Here is a 20292-nt window from a genome sequence, read left to right on the forward strand (position 1 = left end):
TGTCACTGTATACAGCAAGGGTACAGAGAAAGTAAAAATGGAGTCTGAGTAGCTTGACATGACAACTGTAAAGTTGTCCAGGTTTTACAGCTGTGCACAAGAATGAACAGCACTGTGGTTCCTATTTACTAGAGCCTGAGGTTCTTCTCAGTGACATTATCTTAATCTCAAAAATTTGTTTGCTTTTGCTGCCCTCTGCATGATTTCATCATCAGCTGTGTAGACTCCTGACTACTGTTACTGTACCACATAAGCTGCAAATCCTGTCCTTAGTCATACAGGTATACACCTGAAATACCTTCCTGCTGGTGTCAGTGGGCTCCATCTGGGTTTGCACTCCTGAAATCAAGGGCAAAATTTAATCCAGCAAGACTGAACAAATGACCAATCTCAGGGCCCATGGGAGGATGCACCTTGCACATCAGTAGTCACTTCCAGTGCCTCATCTCATTGCTCACTATCACTCTTACTACCGCCTGCTAAAAGGACCAAAGAAGGCTTCTGCAGAATTAATGAGGCATTTAAATCCTCATTATTGTGATAAAAGATACTAATAGAATGCAAAAATCACTAACCAGGTCTAAGCCTGGTTTGGTCTTGCTCGTCTTTTTTGCAGATCAGAGCAGAACGCATATTGTGGAATCATTTTGCCAAACGTGGACTTTTTACCTGTCCTGAGGGGACACTGTTGCATGGCCTTTCAGTTCCAGTAAGGGATCTGGAGGGTGCACCTCCTTACCCTGCTTCTTTTGAAAGAAAACATCCTGACACAGCCCCAACAGGGCTATGGCTTTCTGAGAAAATCATTCTTTGGAGTGGAAGCACAAGTACACCACATCTTTAGGAATCTTGAAAAGGCTGAGTCATATCAAAGGTAGCATGACAGGCCCAACTCATTTCCACTATGGTTCCAGCAAGTCAAAGTTATTTTGTAAAAAGTGTATGTTTACCCTGGAAGATGCCCAGGCCAATTGTCGGGAGGATGGATGATTTATTCCCCTTTAGGGCTGAACCTTTCCTAATACAGTTTTAACTCCCGGCCCTCACGTACCTCCCCCTCTGTGACTAAGGCCTCCTGACCAGAGAGCAGAAACTGCTTCGTAGTCCATCTCCCCAGCATTGTTTTCGTCATGGAATTATCTTTTTGCCATGTTGGTTTCCTTTTCTGCCAAATAGGAACGACACATTTAGGGGCTTCAGAGTCCTTTGTAAATACTTGAAGTTCGGGCTTCTGTGCAGATTGAACTGCTTAAAAATTAACCAGAAGCGAACGTCTGGTTACATACAGTGCAGAACAGTGCTGGCACCAGGCTGGTTTTGTGAGACAAAAGAAAACTGGCAATCTGAAATGAGTAAAAAATGGTAGTTTGCCATAGGGGACAGGTAAATATTTCTATCACAGTATACAGTGGCTTTTGGCAAAAGATACATGAATGCAGGGCAACGTTATTAAAGAAGTTCTTTCATAGTTTAAACCCTGGATCATTTAATGCAGTCTTAAATATCTTATTGTGCGTATATACAATTCAGTCTTCAGATGTAAACTTTTAGAAGTGTGATTTCTGGTTCTGCACAGCCTGGACTTTTTCTAAACTACAGCAGACACTGGGTTTCTCCTGCCCTATTTTCAAGAAACACAGTTTCTGTAAAATAGAATATAGCCCCTAGCTTGAAAAGCAGGAAAGGAAATGATTTTAAAGAGTGCTCAGGATTCCCATGAAAACATAAATCCTCTACAGAGTTTATATCGTCTTCTAACTATTAATGATATTAAAAAAAACCCTCTCTTGGTTAAGCCAGATTGAGTTTCCCAGTACCTGTTATTAAATTGGATGCAATCCTGAATATTCTGTGGTCAAATGCTCTGACTTATCCTTCCAGTAAACTTCAGAAATGTGCAGATTTGTGTGTCATGGGTTAAGGCATGATTGGATCCTGACTGTATTCACCGAATTGTTTTATTTGGAGCTTTTGAACTGAATAAGCTTGCGATGTCATCCTGTCTGGTTAGACTTGAGGAAGACTAAAAATGTATGTGAACCCTACACTTGCTGGTGCCCAGATTTGCACACGCAGTCAGCCTTACGTAAAACAGGAGGGTGAACTCCCAGTTTGGCTGGGAGTTTCCTCATGTGAATGTTTATAGTGTTTGCTTGTTTGTTTTTATCTCCTCAGCCAAATTTTTTTCCCTTGGTGACAAAAGCAAGTAGCATGATTTAAGTTGCAACAGGATTTACCCTGCTAAATCAAAGGTATTTTGATAATGGCAGAAGAATGTCATGGAAATATTAACTGCTAATGTAAACAGTGTGGTCCTGAGTCATACACCTTGTTTTACAAATGTTCATCCCCAAATTATAGGCATTTTCTATTCTGTTTGTCAGGTGAATATTTGTTGCAGAATCAAACAAACCTAATATTTTAAATAGAATGCTATTCCTGTAAGTATGTCCCATTTTGTCCTTTTGAATAAAACACTCAAAGTCTGAATTAGTTTTAAAAATTGGTATCTTGCCTTTCTTCATTTCTTAACTCACAAAAGGCTACTAAAAATTCACTCTTTTATTTTTGGGGACATAGTACAGAGTTAATTTCAATAATTCACACACAAAACAGAAGGTAAAGATGTGTTGATTCATTGCTATTACTTCCATAAAGGTACCCCAAAGGCCACATTCCTAGAAGAAGACCCCTACTATGTCTCGTACGAGCTGGCAATATTTCCTCTGGCACCACAGATTTTTCTGAATGATCCTCAGTGAGGTAATTTCTTTTCCATATGTCTTGGTTCTCTAACTGTAAGAAAGGAAACTGGTCCTTGCCTACCTCACAGAAGTATTGCACATCATTAGAATAAATCCATTAAAATTCATAAAGCACCAGGTACTTTGGTACGTTAAAGCCAACAAGATGATCCTTAGCTTGAGGATTTATAGCTTTAAATATGGCAGAAAATATACTTTCATGAGCCCTGCAGTGTTTGCACCAGAAACCTTGAATATAATTAAGCCAGATTTGTACATCTGTCTCAATGTAGTAATAAAGTGGCAGCTAAAGAGAGAAGCATCTTCAGAACAGCATCTCCTGCACAGCTTCATACTCACAGCTGCCTTCTGAATGACTTGTCCTTAGCCCGGATCCTGGCCCACTGCTGATAGAGAGGGGCAAGTTACGGAAGGGGAGATTCTTGCACAGGTACAAAGGTGAACTACCTAGTTAAATGGATATCTTCCACAGACAGCAGAAGATGTATTTGGTTTAAAGCTGCATCAGATTAAAGCAAAAATTCAGACATTTAACGCCAAAGCAGAACTAAAGATTTTAGTTATAAAGACTAATTGAATGTTGAAAACACTTCTGTTATGCTACATTCAGTGGCCTCTCTGTCCAGATTGAATCTAGGAGGAAATCAGTAGGGGCAGATTCACATCCACAGACTTTGTCCCCAGTCTCTTAGGGTTCCCTTTAGAAAGGAAGTCTTTCAAGTACTTCTGTTTAGCGTGGCAAAAAATGGTTGACTTGTGGATACAATTTTTGAGGCATGAAATTCAGTATGTTGATGAGATTATATATGTCCTGCTCAATGTGAGATTTAGACCCGTTTCAGAATTATGCAGTACAGTGTCACTGTTGTGTCCTAATCAAGTCATATACACTGGAGGTTTTATTGCTGGTTTTTTTTTACAGAACAGACAAATATACAGGGGAAGCATCATCTGCAAAATAATGCAGAATAATAATGTGATTATTGATTAATGTTGCAGGTGTTTAAGATGACCATGAGGCTCTGCAGTAGTCATGGTTTCATTTATTGCTAAGTCAGTACATTCTTTAATTTCTGATTAAAGCCACTTCTAAAAGCAAAATCCTCACGCAAAAATTCCAGAAACTCAATTTCTAGCAACATCCTCCCTGCCAAAAATTCCAGACCTGACAATGTCATGTTTAACGTCACAAGAAATAATAATGTATTTCACCATTTCAAAGTGGCTTCAAATCTGAAATCAGTGAGGGTGAATACATGTATCACCATGGCAAGATTCATGCTTTTAAAATAAACCCCACAATCATGTCACATATATCATCTCTCCACTTGTACATTTAGCTTTCTTCATTTGCTGAATACCAGATGTTTCCTGTGTAAACTTCTGTGCACATATGCAATTGATAAATTGAGAGGAAATTAATGAACCGGGAAGATAAGCCAATCTGGGCCTAAAAAGATGGTCTCCAGCTGTGAATGGAAGTGATTTATCATTGAGCTAAAGGATCAGCTTTTCTAGCTCAAACCAGCAGATACATCATTACATTTAATCCAGACTTCCACATTGATATTTAGGAGTTTAGGCAGAGCCAGGATTTCACCCATAGTGTTTGCCTAGGCTGAAAGCCCACTCCCCACAGTTGTGTTCTTCTTATTTATTTATTTAGTAAATGTGGTTATTTCTCTAGTGGAGGAATAAAAACCATCAGTTTGTGCACTCGGGGTAGAAAGACTGCAGCTGTGACTGCTGCTTAGCACAGCAAAAGGAGAGAGCTTTATTCTTTCTTTTTAAGCTTCGGTAATGAGAGTGGCTCATTGGTCTGTTGTTGTTGACACCGGCCCAAACTAGTGAAGACTTCAAGGTTTCACAGACTAAAAGCACATGCCTGGTTGGAAACATGAATACCTGAAATATGCATGCAAACTATTATAATTTGCTCAGGTAAATGTCCATAGGAAGTGAAATTATAGATTATATTTGCAAATGTTTAGATCAGGACATAGTATTTTACCTGCAATGAGGCTCAGCAGAATAAAGTGTTCCCAAACCTCACCACTACACCTGTGGTGGACAGGGACTAGCCAGACAGAGATGAAGAGTTTAGATTGTAACTCAGATCTCAGGTTCCAGTCATACAGACGTTAGGTCGTTTTATGCAAACATAATACTATAGAACTCAATTTAAATTTTGCATGCCCCAGGTATTTTGCATCTCACTCATCTCCATCAACTAGCTTACTCTGGGTCTCAAAAAGCAGTTGGGTTGGTGTGAGGAAGGGGATGGGAACCTAGGGCGAGGGAGACCCTTTCTAGAGACAGCTCTAAGGTCAGTTTGGATGTAACTTTGCACTGTATGTCTCACTATGCCTTTACTTGTCTAAGACCGAGGACTTAAGAAACAGCTCAGTACACCAGGAAGGGTTTCCAAACACTGCCATTATGAAGATAATAATTAAAATTACAGTTTTCTTAAACTCCCTTTTACATCTTATGCTACTCTGTCATACTAACGAATTCAAAGCTCCAGTAACTTGCTCAGTTCCTTCCACTTGGTGTAGGAATTATAGTCCTTTACGCAGCACAAACAGAGTAATGTGACTTAACATTATGTCGCAAACACACACGCATCAATTCCACTGCACATACATCACGGTAAAGAAGTCACTGGGGAGATACAGATTCCACGAAGTGGGCACCTTCCCCTTGCAGGTGAAGACGGTGGTTTTGTGGAATGCTACAAAAGAGAGTGCGCTCAGCTGCTGCTCCATGACTAATATAATTTGGCCCATTCTCCGTAAGGCATTAATACAACAGAAAACAATGCGGGTTTCAGATGGCCTTGCTAAGTGCAACTTGGAGGAGAAAAAAAAGATTTTTATAAGCTTTTTATCCCAGTTCCTTCTGATCTGAGGTCTCAGTAACTCTAATCTCTAATTAAAGTACTTGGTGTGCTGATGCACTGTCAGAGTCAGGAATCTGGGTTTTTGAAAGACACATTGTGCAACATTTTTAATTTTAATAAGTCAAACTCCAAAGAGAACTCTTCGTGGTTTAGATACACACAGGGCCTAGATGTCCCTGCCCAATATGGTATGAGATCACCAGCTTGAGAAACTATGAAACAAAGGCAAAACTTGGTCTTCCTGCATGAGCAAAGTAAATCTGAGGCACATACTATGTTCAGTCAGGAGACTAATCCCACTAGCACCTGAAATGTTGAGACACAGGCAAGGCTATAAAAATACCATCAGTGCTCTAATGCTGGTCTGAAAGAACAACCCTCCCTTCTGCCAAACAAAGTAAAACAAACAAGAAAAAAACACAAAGCAGGACAAATAATCTGATAAAAATAAGGAATAAAAAGATCACAACAGTGGTCTTTCCAATTTCTTGTTCATCTGAAAGTTGCTGTGAGCAGTTGTAACAGCACTTAAATTGTTTCCTGAAAAATGTGGATTTCAGCTCTTATATTTAAGGTTTTGCCTGTTACAATTGTCTGCCCTAATTTAAATTAACATTACATTTTAATACTGTCTTGGCCTTAGTAACACATTTCATGATGAGCTCCACAGGCTACATGCCATTCTGTGGGGGTAAAAAAAACCAAACCTACCCCAGCGTTGTTAGTACTTCTGATACAATTGGTGGCCATTCATTTAAATTTTACTAGAAACAGCCAGTATAAATATCTGGTAACGTGAAAATCATCTTCTGACATTTTCTTGATTCTTTTTCTTGATTTAAACAAAATGTTCATCCTTAGGTCCAGAAATTATCCTCAGGTCACCGTTCCTCATGCTGTTATGTACAAAATGTTACTTTCAGAAAGCAGAAAGAGTGAATGTAGTTACCGGATTAAGTCAAGCAGTGCATCTGCAGAGCTCATGATGGGCTTTCCGCCCTCTTCAGTGGTCTCCTTCTGTGCCGCTCCACCAGGATGGATAATAGAGACCATAATTATTCCCACAATCACAGCCACAAAGGTTGTCCACAGGTAGTAAGTGACGGTTATGATACCTAATCGACTGGAAGTCTTGGCATCCAGGGCTGCTAGCCCAGACATTAAGCTGTGGAAAGAAACACAACATATATAGTATCATTTGCATAACATTAATGCGACTGAAAACCTAATTTCCTCATTATTCCAGTTTACCTGCTTCTCTCAGAATTGTCTGGGCTTCTGGCTTGTATCAGAAATAGTGTGGCCAGCAGGACTAGGGTAGTGATCATCCCCCTGTACTCGGCACTGATGAGCCACACCTCGAATACTGTGTGCAGTTCTGGGCCCCTCACTACAAGAAAGACATTGAGGTGCTGGAGCAAGTCCAAAGAAGGGCAATGAAGCTGCTGAAGGGTCTAGAGCACAAGTCTTATGGGGAGTGGCTGAGGGAACTGGGGCTGTTTAGCCTGGAGAAAAGGAGGCTGAGGGGAGACCTTATCGCTCTCTGCAACTACCTGAAAGGAGGTTGTAGTGAGGTGGGTGATGGTCTCATCTCCCATGTAACAAGTGATAGGACAAGAGGAAATGGCCTCAAGTTGCGCCAGGGGAAGTTTAGACTGGATATTAGGAAAAATTTCTTCACCGGAAGGGCTGTCAAGCATTGGAACAGGCTGCCCAGGGAAGTGGTGGAGTCATCATCCCTGGAGGTATTTAACGAACATAGATGTGGTGCTTAGGGACATGGTTTAGTGGTGGACTTGGCAGTGTTAGGTTAACGGTTGGACTTGATGATCTTAAAGGTCCTTTCCAACCTAAATGATTCTATGATTCTACGAATAATTCTCTGTAAACTCTTCAAAGCATACATCTCAGGAAAACTGCAGGTGAAATAAAATACCACATTTACTATTTGGTGTGCCCCGCTGTCTAGCTTTATCATCAAAACAGAACCATTTATCAGGCCTTTCCTCATAAATAGTCATATACTAAGCTGCACCTCCTTGAATGAGATCTCCTTGACCTCACGCTGCTGAGTGAGGTTGTCTAGAGCTAATGCTAAAGTGCAGCTTAACCGTTATAGTAGATTTAATGAAATCAAATGGGTGGGATTTAGCGCTGAGGTTCCCGCTATCCACTAGATTAATTAAGAAAATGTATTGCTTTTCTGCATTGCCAATCTCTCGTCTAGCATGGGTTTTGTTAACACTATAGGAGCAAGGGGAAGCATTGGTTGCACTGTAATATGGATCATTTAGAAAATAAGCATCTCGATAACTCTCACTCTTGTAACCATTGTTCTTCCCTCTTTTTTTGTCATTGTATTTGATAAAAATTCCACCTTTCTGTGTGTCTGTTAAGCACTGTGTACAAACACAGCACTGCATATTAAAAAACCAGTAGCAGCAATGATACTTAGTTCCTTGGCATTTCCCTTGGATGGGTCCATATGGAAGAGTAAATATTCTAAAACATTTTTTTGATAAAACAGCTGAGTTAAATACATTTATCTCAAACTAATGTGTTATTTTTCTGTAAAACAACCTCTATGTTGTTGTTAGATTTCTAGGACTGAACTCTTCTTGCAGGCTGAGGTTTCACAGGTCATTGAGCCAGTTAAACATCTCAACCAAAGGAGATACCTATATTATACTAGACTTCACCACTGTTCCACCCCCACCCTAACCTTCCCAGAAAAAAAGCAAAAATTAAAATCGGGTTTATTTTTAACTAGCTGGATGTTTTTCATGGTAATAATTTTCAGTATTCTTTGTAGATATATTATACAGAGAAACAGACACCAGTGGTATGAAGGCCTGACTGTTGACCAGCAGAACTGTAACTTGTAGGTAGGACACCATGCAGAGTGAGTACTTGGAGAAGGCACTACTGAGGACACAGACAGTCAGTACACTTCTCTTCCTGGTACTGCCCTGAAGCCACTATCAATGTGTTGAAGCCCCACTGTTTCTGTTGTCCTTGATGCCGCTGCATTGTGTTTGTTCTACAGAACAATGGGGAGATGAACCCTGCACGTAGAGCCTGAACTGTCTTGATTGTTCATCTAAGAAGTATGTCCAGAAGTACTTAGGGACAAAAATCCTAATTAAATATGTCCAGTGGTTCATGTGCCTTTGGGGGTGCTACCTCAGCCTCAAGACATTGGGCCGTTAGGATCCAGGAGGATGTTGTGCAGCTAGAATCTAATCATACCTTGGCTCTTACGTGACAAATCCTGAGGGGGCTAATAATAAGATTGCTCTGTCTTGGGGATATTCATTAACAAGATCATCATCTGTAATGAGATTATCCTGTCACGAGATAAAGTCATGCTCAGTTCATGCAGTGATGAGAAAGTCCTCAAAAGTAATTAACTATGGAGGTGCAACAGGGGTAGCTGTGGTGTGACAGAAGCATGAACGAAGGTCTGGGTTCAGACAAAGCCCTGTGTTTTTCATGGCCTGCAATGCTCAGTTTTAAGAAGGGACCGATGGAAGCAATTCTCCAAAGGCTGTGGAGTAACACTGGTCATGTCTTTTTAAGCAACTGCTCAGAATCATTTTCAGAAAGAAATGCTAGTATGAGACAATAATCACTCATTAACTATTTTTTTAAACTATAACTCATTAACTATTTTTCATTTGGCTTCATATGTTTGATGTCAGAGGGAACAGGACAGAAGACATAAAGATTAAGAGACATATTAATTATCACAGTTATTGTATGAAGTAAGTAATACACAGTTACATCACAGGAGTTCCTCTCTGTTGATCTCTAGAGCTCTAACATTCACATAATGTAGCCAAAGAATGACAAGAAAAAGTACTTTTCTTATTTCCTAGGGAATAGGGAAGTTAGGAGGAATAAGCTTCCAGATGGTTTAATTTAAGATCACTGTATCATGTTCAAGTTTTCCCTTTAAATCTAATTTTCCTCAGACACTCTTGGCTACATAAAAACTTCCTCAACAGTTTCCCAAGCTGCTTCTAAGACTGAACAAAGATGTTCCCATGCCTTCCTCTACCAGACTCTCATGAAACATAGTGGAATGAAAAACAATGTACCTTTAATTCTTGTCAAGCCTCAGAATCTGGTTAGGCTTGCAATAACAGGACAGATATTTGATTCACAGATTAAAATCATTTCACTTACTATGTAGCTAAGTAGCTTCCACATGCATGTTTCATGCATAGCTTTCACAACATGTTTTAATGATTGCCAAATGGGCAAAACAGGATTAAGACAATGAAAAACAATCTGCAGCTTTTCTGAATAATTATAGTACATCTCACTCTTTTAATCAGTCTGGCAAAAAAATTTCCACAAAAGTGTAATTTCACGTTCAGGAACCTTTTCCTAGCTTGCATAAAAAAAAAATTATGTCAAGCCTAAGGCTTCCAAAATGAGTTTTGGGTGAGATATTAAATCTTGTAATGCAGGATTTAAGTGAAATCTCTGATTACTATGATTTAAGACGTTTCTTGCACCTTGCTTTGAAACATCTGCTGCTGGATATAATAACAGACACCATCATAAACTAAGTAGCCCCATGACCTCTTTATCTCTTGCATAGATTGTTCCAATTACACGTAAAAATGATCTTCCTGTGGCTTTTCTTCTGCTGTCTAGAATAGCGTGCTTCATTTTTTTATTCTATCATCTTCTTTACCCAACAGATCTTGGATTAAATTGTGTATTCTCAGAGACTACACATGATTTGAAGAACAGCCTCCAAAATAGTTGCATCTGCTGTATATCTATGCAAATATCTGTCTGATGGTCCTTATATGTCTGCAGCTTTCAAGCCTCTTCAAAGTTGTTTTGATAATCTGAAGATCTCTACACAATGCAAACCTGATGCTCTACAATATTTCCAAGTTTACAATTTTTCTAAGGTTTATATTTTTATTCATAACAAGTAAAAGATATTTGGCTTTTTTATTTGGACTTAGGTGATTCTAAATCTACTCTGCTTTGTTTTCTGGGAAATAAGTTGTTCTGATGCAGCCAAATCTGTCTTGTCTCTTCTCTGAACTATCTAGCCACATTTTTATTGGAGAAAGAAAGCCAGAAAGCCAGTAAACTAAATAGCAGTGTTTTGATCAAAAGCTGGATATGGCAAATAATTAAAAAAAGTTTATTCACTTGTAGCATTTTAGTGAGACAGATATTTAAGACAGTTATTTCACTAAGACTTCGATTGTTTCATTGCTGATTGTTAGTAAAAAAAATCCCAGCTAAATTACTTTATCTAGGATGGCTTGATTAAAGTTTGTTTACTTGTTTGGACAGTCTCCATGTGATTCATGAAATGTTACAATAAATTATTTCTTTATGGGGTTGTTTTTGAGGGAGGAAGGTGGAGAACGAAGCCAGCATCAGTGGAAGATCTAATGAAATCTAGATTAAGCTTTTAAGGGGAAACTAGAAGGGAAGAGGAATATCTCAACAACTCCAGGAATTATTCTTATATTTGACTCATTAAAAACACAAAGTCAGTTACTAGGTTGTTTTAAATATTGGTAATAGTACAAACCAATGAAACTATTAAGTAGTTAAGTTTCGTGTATGCTTTGAGAGAAATCTGCGTAAACCCCCCAAAATTATTATAGCAATTTTGGCGTAATGAGGAAGGGAATTCTTTCAATCTCTTGGAAATCTAATTAGTCCCATGCAAACAAGTAGCTAACCCTTATGAGCACCTCTAGGCTTGTTCTGGCTGTCACTGATAAGCATCAGAGTACTTATGAAGTATTTTATTTACAAATAAAAATAGAACTTCCTATCTTCTCTGCAATTCTCTAGTTTTTCACATTGCTCTCTGATAAAAAGCACATTTTTTGACCAGTCTCACAATTAAAACCTACATACCCAGAAAGAGAAAATACAAGAAGCTGCTGCTAAGACCCCATTCTGCATGTCTATTTTGTCTTCCTCTCCACCAGAAGCCATCTGGATGTTGCTTTGAAATAGATGGATTATGGATAAAGTTATCAGAAGGGATTAGTGTGATTAGAAAGACATTAATCCTGTCAAGAAGTAATGGTCAAGTATTAACCACCCACAGTTGTTCCTAGAATCATGTTTGTTTTCATTCATTCCGTACCCTCCCTCGCATTCTCATTTTGTAATTGCATGCCGTAGAAAAGACCTTCCTAAGCAAGTTCTCCTAGTGAGGCTGGGAAGCTCCTCTAACAGCTACATTAGAGATGATTATATTACAGTTGAACATCATGAAAGTGAAGTGCTGGCTTCACTTATGCTGCTTGATCATGCAGGCAGACTGTCGCTTACCTTTTTGTCAAGGTCAGTGCTTTCAAGTTTCAGTATGGTAATAATTTCCATTTCCATAGCACAAGCCATTTAATCATCTTAAAATGCTTTACTAGTATAACCCACTATCATGCAGGAAGGCAGTATCTCCATTTTACAGACAAGGAAACAGAGAAATTAAGGCACTTTATTTAAAGACAAATAATCTGCAGTGAAGAAAGATATGCCTGAAGTGATCTCTGTATTGCAGTGGACCATCAGACTTTTCCTCATCTGCGCCCAGGTATCTGTGCTTTCATGACAGGCTGCTTCACTTCTATGGAGGTAACATTTATGGAGGAACAGTTTGCAATAAAGAAAATAAGACTCTTTACAGTAATGAGAGAGAGATATAAGAAACTTTCTCTGGCTCCTTCTATAGTTTGATGCTTGATTTTGCTCTTAGTCTCTAGTGGAGTTAAAATTATTTCAGCAGTGAAAAAGAGGGATCAGAATTACTTTTTCTTTCCAGGATATTCTTTTGCTTTCTTCTAACATGACAGAATACCTACAGAGCAAGACACTGCCATGGCTGTGATAAAGCAGCCTGCTGCTCTCATCACATGCCAGAGTGACAGTGGTACTGGTGGGAGGACTGTACCCCGTCCCCATCTCTGCTTCACCCTACAGGGTCTGCCCTTACTTACAGTGGTATATTGTAGTTTAGTTTTCTCAGCTCCAGATGTCATATCACACTGCACAGGAGAAAATGTCTCCTGCCCATACATGCGCAAACTAGTTAGCGCCTCTGTTGGTCTGTACCTGTATACATATTACAGACAAGTGGCATCTTGGTTGGAAGCTGGTGCCACCCTACACCTCCAGTCCCATCCACCCACTTTTGAGTGATGCCAGGACCTCTGATGTGGCATGACACCATTTGTCTAAATACAGAGGAAGATAAAATTCTGCAATAATCCATGTTCACACCCTGAACTAAGCTGGATCAGGTATGTGTTGTGCACTTGTAGAAGGGCAGCCCATCTGTACAGATGAACACTCTTTCTGTGTATGTTTGTTTACAGTCCAGACAGGCAATTAAATGACACCTAGGCTCTCTGTGAATTTTACTCAGACTCCAATAGTTTTGCAGACTACTGGTGTACTAACAGGCTTTCGCTGATCTGAACACAACTATGGAAATATCATGATCACTTGTAGTTAGTAGAAAGATCCCCAATGTCATGTATTATTAAAAGTTTCGTAGTATTGCAGTGTGATTTTGAAAGGAGACGAGAAGTCTAGAATCCTCCTGAAGGCCCAGAGGGCTAACTAAGGTTCATCTCCTTTGAAAATCAAGTAATAGAAAACAGCATTTTTGAAGTTTAGATATCTTGATATAAATGAAAATAGTGTCTATGCTCAAAGAAAACAAATACAAAAAGTGGAAACTGTTTTACAAATAGGGCTGTTGCAGCAGTTTCTGTATGGTTAGATTATCAGCCGTAAATAGCACTTGAAACGTGAATTAACTTTTCAGAGATTCTCAGTATATCGCTATTTTACTAAACACAGTGGAAGCTCAGTGTCAGGCATGATGGAAAATCTGGCTCTTGATATTCAAACAATAAGCAATATGTTAGAAGATCTCGCTGTCTGCAATACACTGTTGCAGTGATTGTGTTTACTTTTAGAGCAAGGCTGCTGGAAAAGAAACTGAAATCTACAAAAGAAACCAAATCTACATTTCTACTACATCATAACATGCAGCTTTTTGAGATTCTGTTTTTTAAATAATACTCTATAAAATAGGAAGAGTTTTATTTTTTACCCAAAATGTTGAGATCTCCTTTTCCTTATTATGTAACACTTGTAACTGTTAACGATAAACTGACATATATAGCAAAAATCCTGCCAGGAATTCACATCATGCATTGTATTTTCTTAGTGTACAATAGGAAATCTGTTTTTATGGACTAATGTAAACAAGGCAGGACTTTGTACAGCACACAGTGAAGATCAATGTCCAACGGCTATTCCATCACTGCTTCCTCCCAAACAGCCCAATATGGGAGGCTACTGCGATACATCTATGAATGCTGGAAGGGATGAACAGCAACCTTTGATCACTGAGTGATAAAGGAGATCTAAAACACTGTAGTACAGCTCACGCAGCATTCTCGCTGGCTTGTTGACTTTAGCTATTCTGATTAAAAAAAAAAAAGTATTTCCTGAACTCAAAGGTCAGGATGCAAATGAAAACATATTATCTATTAAATACGGATGCACAGCTTCACATCTGTGGAAAGAACGAAGAATCTTCATAATACTTGATCTTCTGTTCTGTCAGTTCTTTCAAGTGTTTTTAGATTAAGAAAAGGGCGAAAGGATTTGAAACACAAATTTGGATTACAAACAAATGTCAGATTTATTAAACTGTTGGTAGTTCATACATGTTTCTATCCTAAGGAAACAGAGGGAATCCAGCCAGCCCCTCAAGCTTCGCATCTCATTGCTGTTTCTTTTGCAAGACACTACGTATTTTAGAGCTTTTATAGGACTATAAAAAAATTCTGTCAGGTCACAAACTGCTCATACCCCATTTGTAATCACTTCAGTGCTTTCCACACCCATTCACTTTGTGACCATAGATTTCTATTGTACGTCATTAGATGCCTACTGACACTGCCTAAATAATTTGTACTGAGTTGGTCCAATTTTGTCATTATGACATGCATAACTCTGCAACATGTCATTTTTCACTGAAATAGTTTGGACCTCTAGGTTGCACAAGCAAAAGAAAACACTAGAAAACGGTATGGGGTCTGACCGTTAGACTCCATATTTCTAAACACAGCTAAGAACATCGATAATGTTACAGATGATAACATAGTGAAACCTCTGAAGATGTCTGAGGCACAGAGGAGGGATTCTTAATAAGGTTTCCTAAGAAGGTAGAATGGAATTTTCCTCTACAAGCTCAAGCAATCTCAAAGCATCCTTTGGAGAACTTTGGGGTAATCTGACATCAGTTCTGCAATATAATAGCAATATGGATAATTTAAAGTAGTATAATGGTGTCGAGTGAGATTGCTCTCTGACCAGTTCTTCCTACCCTTGGGTAATCCTTCCCTTCCAGTTTCATCCAAGTACAGTTTTGCTTTTCACTCTGAAAGTAAATATATTTATCCCCTCTAGTCATCTCCTTCAAACTCAAATCTCTAGACTGACTTTCTCCACCATAAAGACTGCAGATCGTATATCCCAGGAAAGGGCTAACAGCTTGTTCTCACTGGGGTGAAATGTATTTTTATTATTATTTACATTACAGTTATACACATGACAGGTAGTTCAGAAGTGGGACATTATACACACTTTACGTTATCATTCAGGTACCCCACAGATTTTCCCATACTAACCCAGCAGAAGGCTTACCCTCCTCTGTTTGGGAAGACCTGTTCCTGAGTGCCAATATTTTTCTCTTGGCAAGGTAACACAGGTGAAATAGAGGGAAAAGTCCAGAGTCTAATAATGTGAAGAAAAAGCCCTGTGTTTCCAAGAGCAATTTAATTCTATGGGAAAATACAGCTGCTTTGGTACATTATAAAACACTGTTCTGAGCAGGCTCCTCAGAGAGCCGTAGGCAGCATTTTGCAGCTGCTCCTCAACACCTCACTAGATAACACAGTACATAAATTTGATTGCACTTGATTATCCCCCAGTTTGGCAGCTGCACAAGCATAAGAACAGAGCGACTGGTATTTAGGAAAGAATGACCAGAGGGAATAGTTTAACTCATATATAGCAGAAAAGACTAAGCCAAAACTGACCAGAAGCTTATGTTATCTATCCTTTCCCATTCAGTCTTCAGTTAAATTATGTGAATTTGTCAAGACAACTTAGTAAGTATCTCTCAGTACCAGGAATGGATTAGAAGAACTAGTCCTGCACATATCGTCATTCACATAAAACCAGTATTATTGAGTGAATTAATTTTGGCTGTCCTCTCAGTTTAAATTTAATGATCATAAGAAAAAAGATTTCATAGCCTTTTAGAGATCTGTATTTTCCTTCTGAATAGACATTACATTGACCATATCAGGCACTGATTTATAATCATGGTAGAAGATTTAAATTGCAAATTTCAGTACAGGCATCTGAGTGTTTGGGTCATATTTTTTCATCCCTAACAAATGGTAAGCTTAAGTAGTAAACCACACAAGTTATCTCCAGTCTGTGATCTATTACCAGTTTCATCTACAGGTGACAGCAAGCAAAACAGTTCATGATACAATTTACCCAAGCTAATGGTCCTTCTCACAGTGTATTTTTAACCAAACCCTAAACTCCCAAAGAATATATTGTTGCTGTGAAGTTATTTAGGGCATGTCTGCACAGACAACTGCAGACAGACATGAACTCACTCTGCCTTCGCTCTGACCTGCCAAGGCTGGTCCGGAAGCCATATAGGCACATTAGTCCTTCGCCTATGAGCTTGGGCACAAAGCCATGCTAATGCAGCTATACGGCTTCCGGCATGGATCTGGCACCGGTCTGCCCAGTTTGGCTCATGGGCTAAGTGAGTTCACATCTGCTTGCACCCAGAGCATCTCCACATCCTCTTGCACAGTTTATACAATTGTCAGCTCTTCAAATGTAACTAATGAGTCCTGAGAGGCAAAATTTGGTATGGCACAGTACAGCTGAACCACAACAGAATTCCATTAGAACAGAATAAGCAATATTTTTCATTAGTGGGATGTTAAAATGCTAATGTGTTCCCCAAATCAGAGAGCTGTGAAAAAAAATGATATGGGGAAAAGAGTATAGAGTAATTTCTAATTAAATACTAGGCTTTAACAGCATGAGTAAGAATGACCCACTCGGGAATCTGAGCAGAAGAATAAGAGATTACCAGAATTGATGGCATTATGGACTGGAATCCCCTTAAAGAAAGACAGTTCTATATTTAGTATATCATATTTAATTCAGCAACAAAACCTCAATAGCAACAAATATTTATTACTACTCTCAAATGAGCCTTCAAATAAATACAAAATTTTATTAGCATACACTTGCTTGTATCAGGCACAACACACTCAGAGGAAGAAGCTTTGTAATTTTAAAAAATATAGGTAAAATCAGTTATTTAGATTTAGTTCCCTATAAAGGGAACAATCTTACTTTAACAGATTCTGCATATGGAAAAGGATCAAATCTCTGCTGCTCATTATTTCTTAAATATCTAGAAAATGGTCAGTGGTAAATAAATACAAAATGTAATTATTATCCTAAGCTTAAATAAAGCAAACTGCTTTTTCTAAAAGGAATACTCACTGGGGTTACAAGCCCATTGGACAGCTGAACAGTTCAATTCTGCCCTGACAATTCTTTCCCACAAGTATTCTCACTGCTTCCTGCTAACCATAGTCTTAGAAAACTGGGCCCTATACCAGGTAAAAGCTTAACCATATAAACAAGGAGGGTGTTGAAATAAAGGGTGCAATTTTCTATTGCATCTATAGGTAGACTATAAGACTAAGAGAACTCAACACGCTCAGCTGGTGCAAACCTGTGTAACTAACTGGCTTTAGCCTGCTTTTCTGAAGAAGCAAGGCTTATGCAGTCAAACTCTGTGGTGTGAGAGCCCTTACTCATAACATTTTAATTAATTTTTCTCTCTAATTGCCCAGAGGGGATGGAAGGCTCTGAAAGAGAGAATTAGATTCCTGTAAGGTCTGTGGAACTTTGTGGCTGAATACAGGAAAGAAATAATCTGTGCGCTTCTAGTATTATCTTGAAATAAGAACCAGAGGCTGCAAGCCCTGCCTTACAGATCTGCAGCGGACACATCTTGCAATTAGTCTTTGAAGATGCAGGAGATCTGCTGGATGTGGTGGTTCTGCCTGCCCAGAGCTCTGCAGCGCGCAGAGAACCAGACCTCCTCTCCCCTGAGGGCTCACGGGCACCTCTGTGTTTTGAACAGAGAGCTGAATTTCCTTTCTGGGGTAAATGCCACAGTGTAAGCTCTCTGCCTGCTGGAAGGAATCCATGCCAAAAAGAAGCATTATAAATGCCTCAGCAATGGTAAATTTTTCAGTCAGGGTTTGCAGCTTCTTTAGAACCTCAGTCACAACAAGATAGGAAGTTGTAACAGATCAGGTTTCCTTAACAGCTTCCCCAAAATCTCAAGTCAATGCAATTATGCCTTCTGAAAATCAAGGTTCTGGCCCACTGGAAGTCAATCAGTACAAAACTGGTTATGTGAGACGAAGACGATGGGGCAGGGAATGGGCACAAGGAAAAAGATGCTCCAAAGGGAGGAGTTATGGCACGGTACCCTCCAGCATGGCTGGCCTGCGCTCGAGCCAGCGCCCGTGCCTGGCACTGCTGGCACAGACAGGATATGGTCAGAGGGTTTATATCATCTTTAGCAAATGAGAGAAGATATTAATGGGAAAGTTGAGTGTTTGTTCGTCTCCCAGTTTTTTGCTTCGTGCAGAACACAATGACATTGACATAAGATTTGATTATTTCAAGCATTTAAGAAGTTGAGAAACTAAAGCGATGCACAGGTATCTCTGCCAATTGACTTGGGGGGGCAGGAAGAGTTTATAATTAACCATACCGAAAAAGAGTAAACATTTTATAATTTTCTGGGCAGGCAGCACTATTAGAGAACGCGTCGGACCCACAGCCTCCCAGAAGCACAGGCCCTCCCTGCACTGGAGTGACCGAACACCCATAACGACTCCTGGTCCCTCAGTCTTCCAGACAGAGCCACCTCCTGGCTAGCGGGTGTCATACAGACACAGCCGCCACACGCCGGGGAGTGCGCTGGATGGAAGGACAGATGGTTTAACAAACGTGAGCACCTCTGGCCAGCTGATCAGCAGCTGTCTGTCTGAAAGCCCGGACCCATGTTTTTTTAAACATATCAGAAGATTCAGGGCAGGGTGCACTGGGATTCACCTCTGTCACTGCCACGTATGTGTGTGCCTGTTTGAAAACCTGAGATATATGCTGAAACCTTTTGCATATAAGGGAGAAAATATACTATTTGCATTGTAGCTGTCATATGAGGATCAAGGCCTCTGTCCCAAAGAGAATCAGGGAACTTCAGATGTCCTGCAGTCCATCTTTCAGCCTTGTTGAGAAGATCCCCTTGTCCAACTGCAGTAAGAGCTCAGGCAGAATGTAAGTGTGCAACTGTGAATTCAGATTTGGCTCCTATTCTCTCTGAGCTCTCTTAATATTCCCATTCCCAGGTTTAAAAATAGTATCCTATGTTTATACATATAATAAGTACTGTGCATCTGGTAACTGCAGGGTCTAAGATTTGGTCTTGTAACACTCCCTTACTGAGTATTCCTAGGGCAGATACAAACCATCAAGACTATTTGTTATCATTTCTTTCTCTATGTTGATAATAGAAGCAGCATCCTTTGTTATGTGGGCACCTGTTCTCATCATTGAGAAGAGCAAACTCTATACATGAGACACTTAGTGGATACTAATTCGTACGAACAGGGCTAAACCTCAGGCAGAGGATGGGGGAAATCAACATGTATTTCTTTTAGAGTCATTGTATGATGCTATGAGGCTTGTTTATGTAACTGGATAACTGAAATAATACCAACCCCCATCCCTAATGAAGGTCCATGTCACAACAAAAACAAAAGCTCATGAAGAGCTCAAACTGGTGGTTGCTTTTTCAAGATTTTTCTGTCTGTGGGAAAACAAAAAGTAAGCCCACAGGTGATAGGAGATAGCAGAAACAGGTACAGGAGCTCTGGGATACAGCACTTCCAAGTGCTAGGACACAGCTGGGTAAGACAAGGAACTGCATATTAAAGAAAGAGTCTCCTGTTGTTCAGCTGATTTCTTCTGCATTCAAGGAACTTTAAAAATAAACACAGTGTAATCAGAGATACCTGACTATATCATCAGTTTCTCCTTCCTAATGGATACAATCTGCAAAGTTCCTGTTTTAACTGTCTAACTATCAGGTGAAAAGAGGGATAATACAAATCTTCAGCCACTTCTGTTTAAGGTTGGATTTGTGCTAGTGACCTATAAGTGCAAGATTTTCTAGTCTATTATCAGTCTTTGGAGTGACACACTTGCCACCTTTTACTTCTGCCACAACCCTTCAAGATAAACTCTGGATTTGGAGACTGTGTATTTTGCACTGAGTACCTCTTTTAATCCTCCTTTCTCATCTTCTCTTTTCTTTACAAGTATTTTTTTTTACTTATTAGTTCAAGAAAAACCTTGCATTAACTTCAACTAGGAGAGTAAAATTAGAGCTTAGTGCTGTACCAGGGGCTCTTGTAA

General features: G+C 39.4%; 1 protein-coding gene across 1 annotated transcript in view; it reads right to left on the reverse strand.

Moving 5' to 3' along the window:
• SLC1A7 (solute carrier family 1 member 7) overlaps positions 1 to 20292 on the reverse strand; it is a 52455-nt gene that overhangs the window by 29114 nt on the left and 3049 nt on the right. The window contains exon 3 of the mRNA XM_068406325.1: positions 6617 to 6832. Coding sequence (XP_068262426.1) covers positions 6617 to 6832 — 216 coding nt within the window. The remainder of the gene's footprint in view (positions 1 to 6616; positions 6833 to 20292) is intronic.

The sequence above is a fragment of the Nyctibius grandis genome, chromosome 8 (assembly GCF_013368605.1).
Source record: "Nyctibius grandis isolate bNycGra1 chromosome 8, bNycGra1.pri, whole genome shotgun sequence".
Taxonomy (NCBI): domain Eukaryota; kingdom Metazoa; phylum Chordata; class Aves; order Nyctibiiformes; family Nyctibiidae; genus Nyctibius; species Nyctibius grandis.